The sequence below is a fragment of the Haematobia irritans genome, chromosome 3, assembly GCF_050003625.1.
Source record: "Haematobia irritans isolate KBUSLIRL chromosome 3, ASM5000362v1, whole genome shotgun sequence".
NCBI classification, from domain to species: domain Eukaryota; kingdom Metazoa; phylum Arthropoda; class Insecta; order Diptera; family Muscidae; genus Haematobia; species Haematobia irritans.
Genome location: NC_134399.1, coordinates 183,415,660 through 183,421,724, shown reverse-complemented (window position 1 = coordinate 183,421,724; position 6,065 = coordinate 183,415,660). Strand labels below are relative to the sequence as shown.

Genomic DNA, 6,065 nt, shown 5'->3' with positions numbered 1-6,065 from the left:
CACATTTTCCTTATGGGTATATATTGTTCTAATTTAATTTATATTTTTTATTTACTTCTGAAGACATTTTAGGTTGTTTTTATACAAATTCTAATGTCTTAAGATTTATATGCGAGTGAATGTTTTTGTTTAGCTTTTAATAAAAATTAGATAATTTAATATGTCTACTTACATAAAGGCAGGCTTTGTAGGCATTTTTTCGTTTATCATTTTTTTTAAATATTTCATGTGAAAGATATTTTTTTTATCAATTTTACATTTGCTTATTATTAAATTATTATGCAGTAATATCGATTCTTAATACATATATAATTGATTTTTTTAGGATATATTTCTTTGATATTTATTCTTAATTTAACTATTAATTTAATTAGATTAAATTGTATGTATACAAATAATTTATTTTTATTTTCTTATTTGGAACACTAAAGTGTGCGTTAACTATAACTCTTTATGTAAAAATAATAAAAATACAAAAATACATAAAAATAAATCCTATAACAAAATGTATTAAAAAAAAAACTATGTTAAAGAAAATAATTGTTATTAACTACCTAATATTTCATTTATTTTGGTTAATACAAAACTAATTAAATAGAAGACATTTCTAATGTTTAATTTATTTTCTTAATTTAATTTTTATAATTAATATTATTTATAGTAAATAAATTTTGTTAAACTACACTGATGATTCGTAGATAACAATTTGTAACACTTTTGGTTTATTACATTGTGCCTCTTTGACTTCCTTTAGAATGGCATTGGTTATAGCCTCCAAGGCAGCAATATCTGCATTATTATGATCTTTCCGTGACGTATTCCATTTAGGCATAGAAACCTTAAAGATAAAGAAAATAGTATATGTTTTAAATTTAAAATTAAAAATCAAAATGTAGTGAGAATATTTTGTATACAGAAAAAATTTTATATTTTTTAGTTTCAATCACGAAATTATCACGAAATGTTTTACAATAACTCTTTGCCGCCAGAAAAGTTTAAACCATTGAAAAGAAAAATTGTTTCTCTTCATGTTCGTAAAGATGATACTTTAACGTAAGAAGTAAGACCGACTAGAAGAAAATCGACCCGAAAATGACAAAATTATAAGCAATTGGGTGAATAAATCCGATGCCAAATTATACAAATATGAGCCACTCACCCATACAAAAATGCGTTATTGTGTGGCCGACTGGCATTTTTGTGTGGGGTAGTGGCTCATATTTGTTTGATTTGGCATCGGATTTATTCACTCTATTGCTTACAACTTTGTAATTTTTCGGTCGATTTTCTTTTTTCAATAGTTTGTAAAACACGATTTTTTTTTTGGAAAATATGCCTTATTTTCATCGATATATTTTGAACGACTTAACTTTACACAGATCCAAATATTTTGTTCGTCATCTCAATACCTTGTATTCAAGTATTCTACCTTGAGATATGATTTGTTTAATGAAAAAAAGGACGAAAAACTAAAAATAACAAGATATCTCATAAACAAATTTTAACTTTAATTTTAATTAAAGTCACAGTGTAAACTAGTGTAATTTAATGATTCATTGATTTTTTTCTCAAAATCAATAATTATTTTAATTGAAAAAATATTAGTGATATTTCCTGAGTCAAGAATAGATGTCTACGAAAGTGACAAGCACTTACTTTAAAAGAGACCCATTCTCCGATTTACTTGAAATTTTCAGGTAATAAATAATGTGGATACGTGGCGAAAATTCGGTACTTAATATTTTCATATTTGTCCGGAGAGATGGATCTCCTACTTGTCCAAGTTTTTTAGGTATGGAAAGCTAAAATACACCATCTATGCGTTCTTCCCAATTTACAGTGGTCATGTGACAGAAACTATGAGCTATGTTTAATGGGAGGAGGGGGTTTATGAAGTAAACGAGGATATAAAACTACAAAACTGAAATAGTTTTCTTCTAAACCAATCGTCTTGGATGGGTAACCTATCTGAAAATAAATTTACGTTTTATGGAGGCCTGTAAAAAAGGACTTCGCAGTATCTATAACCACCCCTCACTAAACGAGAATTTGAGCGAAATGCTCAGCTCGTGATATTTTTTTTGTAAATTAAAAGATGTCGCTCTACGGAAAATCATGAGAACACGGTAATGAAGGGCAGTAATTCATTGCCGTAATTCAGTCCACTATTTCCCCTGTCACTTGAACTATTCGTATCTCCACTTGGACTTAAACTTTGATGTCAAACGCAAAAAAATTGCCGAAACGTTCAAAGTTACACGCCCAGCCATTTCCCATAGGCTGAAACTATTGGGAACAGTGTTAACGTTGTGCCACTTTCAGGCAGATGTGATTGGTACCTACAAATAAAATCGAACTAATGCATCCGATACTATGTTTTTGAGCAATTGTGACGCCTGAAAATATGCAAACAAATTTTTCTGTTGTATGTACAGCAGGTGAACTGTTAATTGCAAGGATTGATTTTCGTTGAAAAAAGATGATTTTTGGGTTCATTAAGATCTATGTTTCAAATTTTATAAAAGAAATGTGTCACTTTTTGTGCCACTTTTTAAAATATAGTGTGTCACCTTATATTACAAGTGACAAATTTTTTGCAAATGTTTACAATTTCTCAACGGTAACGCTGATTGGGAATGATTGCAAAGCATGAAAATTGGGTACCCTACGAGTTGACGCTGAGAGACGTCGCACGGTTGCCACAGTTGGTAGAATTCTAACAAAAATGGTATATTTTTTATTATTTGGTAGAATTCTGGATGGTATGGTAGATTTTGCAAAATGTCCCTTTCCAATTCAATTTTTTAAAAAAATAAAATTTCGACAAAATTTTCTATAAAAATAAAATTATGACAAAATTTTCTATAGAAATAAAATTTTGACAAAATTTTCTATAGAAATAAAATTTTGATAAATTTTCTATAGAATTAAAATTTTGACAAAATTTTCTATAGAAATAAAATTTTGACAGCATTTTCTATAGAAATAAAGTTTTGACAAAATTTTCTATATGAATAAAGTTTTGACAAAATTTTTTATAGAAATAAAATTTTGACAAAATTTTGTATAGGAATAACATTTTGACAAAATTCTGTATAGAAATAAAATCTTGACAAAATTTTCTATAGAAACAAAATTTAGACAAAATTTTCTATAGAAATAAAATTTAGACAAAATTTTCTATAGAAATAAAATTTTGACAAAATTTTGTATAGAAATAAAATTTTGACAAAGTTTTCTGTAGAAATAAAATTTTGACAAAATTTTCTATAGAAATAAAATTTTGCAAAAAATTCGTATAGAAATAAAATTTTGCAAAAATTTTCTATATGAATAAAGTTTTGACAAAATTTTGTATAGGAATAAAATTTTGACAAAATTCTGTATAGAAATAAAATCTTGACAAAATTTTCTATAGAAACAAAATTTAGACAAAATTTTCTATAGAAATAAAATTTATACAAAATTTTCTATAGAAATAAAATTTTGACAAAATTTTCTATAGAAATAAAATATTGACAAAATTTTCTATAGAAATAAAATTTTGACAAAATTTTCTATAGAAATAAAATTTTGATAAAATTTTCTATAGAAATAAAATTTTGATAAATTTTCTATAGAATTCAAATTTTGACAAAATTTTCTATAGAAATAAAATTTTGACAACATTTTCTATAGAAATAAAGTTTTGACAAAATTTTCTATAGCAATAAAATTTTGACAAAATTTTCTATAGAAATAAAATTTTGACAAAATTTTCTATAGATATAAAATTTTGAAAAAAAAAATCTATAGAAATAAAATTTTGCAAAAATTCCTATTCTTCTATATAAATAAAAGTTTGTATAAAAATAAAATTTTGAAACAAATTTCTATAGAAATAAAATTTTGCAAACATTTTTACATAAATAAAGTTTTGCAAAACTTTTTTATAGAAATAAAATTTTGACAAAACTTTGTATAGAAATAAAATTTTGACAAAGTTTTCTGTAGAAATAAAATTTTTGAAAAAATTTTCTATAGAAATAAAATTTTGCAAAAAATTCGTATAGAAATAAAATTTTGCAAAAATTTTCTATATGAATAAAGTTTTGACAAAATTTTTTATAGAAATAAAATTTTGACAAAATTTTGTATAGGAATAAAATTTTGACAAACTTCTGTATAAAAATAAAATCTTGACAAAATTTTCTATAGAAACAAAATTTAGACAAAATTTTCTATAGAAATAAAATTTAGACAAAATTTTCTATAGAAATAAAATTTTGACAAAATTTTCTATAGAATAAAATTTTGACAAAATTTTCTATAGAAATATGATATTGACAAAATTTTCTATAGAAATAAAATTTTGCAAAAATTTTTTATATAAATAAAGTTTTGTAATTTTTTTTTTATAAACAAAGTTTTTTATAAAAATAAATTTTTGACAAAATTTTGTATAGAAATAAAATTTTGACAAAATATTCCATAGAATTAAATTTTGATAAAATTTTCTTGACAAAGTTTTCTGTAGAAATAAAATTTTGACAAAATTTTCTATAGAAATAAAATTTTAACAACATTTTCTATAGAGATTAATTTTTGACAAAATTTTCTATAGAAATAAAATGTTGACAAAATTTTTTATGAAATAAAATTTTGACAAAATTTTCTATAGAAATAAAATTTTGACAAAATTTTCTATAGAAATGAAATTTTGACAAAATTTTCTATAGAAATGAAATTTTGATAAAATATTCTATAGAAATGAAATTTTGATAAAATTTTCTATAGAAATAAAATTTTGACAAAATTTTCTATAGAAATAAAATTTTGACAAAATTTTCTATAGAAATAAAATTTTGATAAAATTTTCTATAGAAATAAAATTTTGATAAATTTTCTATAGAATTCAAATTTTGACAAAATTTTCTATAGAAATAAAATTTTGACAACATTTTATTTATTTATTTATTTATTTATTTATTTATTCATTTCGTCTATGGAATAGTACATCCTTTCAGACTACTGGCTAAAAATAAATAACATCTAAAATATTTTTAAATCTTTGTAAATTATAACTAAAATCGAGATCACAGATCAAATTAATTCTATTAAATTCTCTTAAGGCCTTTAAAATTGGTTCATTCATACAATAATTGTTTCTATGCATCGGTATGTTAAACATTTCAACTCTTCTTAAACGTCTACATGGTACATTGAAACTTATTAGATTAAGAATATAAGAACAATCTATAATTCCACAAATAACTTTATAAACAAATAACATAGCCTGAATATGCCTGCGATTAATGAGTGTAGGTAGATGAATAAGCTTACATCTCGATTCGTATGACGGCAAAGGTAAACAGAAGTTCAAAGAAATAAGAGCAAATTTTACGAATTTACGCTGTAATTTCTCAATTCTATTCACTTGTGAGCACATAGAAGGATTCCAAATCAAGTGCGCATATTCTAACTTTGATCTAACGAAGCAAGATTATAATATTTTTCGCACGTAAGGGTCACTAAATTCCCGGCTGTTACGCTTAACAAAAGCTAGTGATGAATACGCTTGAGGCATTATATAATCTATATGTCTATTGAATGACAATTTGGAGTCAAAAAATACGCCTAGATCCAATTTCTCATCAACTTCTTTAACCAGTTTATTATTAATATAATACTCCATAAATATAGGACATCTCAGTCTAGAAAAACATAAGTAATAACTCTTTTCTGAGCTCAAATGTAAATCATTCAACGAGCACCAACGTTCAATAGATTTGAGATCTAACTGCAATAAAGTTGCATCTAAATGAGATCTCACGCTCTTAAAAATTTTCATATCATCTGCATATAGCAGGCAATGGGAGTATGAGATAAACGAAGAAATGTCATTAATAAACAAATTAAAGAGAAGCGGACCAAGAATACTGCCCTGTGGCATACCCGATATAGCTGTATATGGCATTGACTTACAACCATTAATCGATACAACACACTTTCTTCCATAAAGATACGAAATAATCCACTTCAAGAAATTTGAGTGAAAACCCATCTTTAACAATTTTTTGGCCAAT

General features: G+C 24.3%; 1 protein-coding gene across 3 annotated transcripts in view; it reads right to left on the bottom strand.

The window, feature by feature from the left end:
* Positions 1 to 594: 594 nt before the first annotated feature.
* LOC142230484 (TWiK family of potassium channels protein 7) overlaps positions 595 to 6,065 on the bottom strand; it is a 244,455-nt gene continuing 238,984 nt past the window's right edge. For 2 of the 3 annotated variants that reach the window (XM_075301127.1, XM_075301128.1), the window contains exon 8: positions 598 to 838. In XM_075301127.1, the coding sequence (XP_075157242.1) occupies positions 680 to 838 (159 nt within the window). In that variant the 3' untranslated portion in view covers positions 598 to 679. Of the gene's footprint in view, positions 839 to 6,065 lie in introns of all 3 variants that reach the window. The other variant, XM_075301126.1, reaches the window with a different exon arrangement.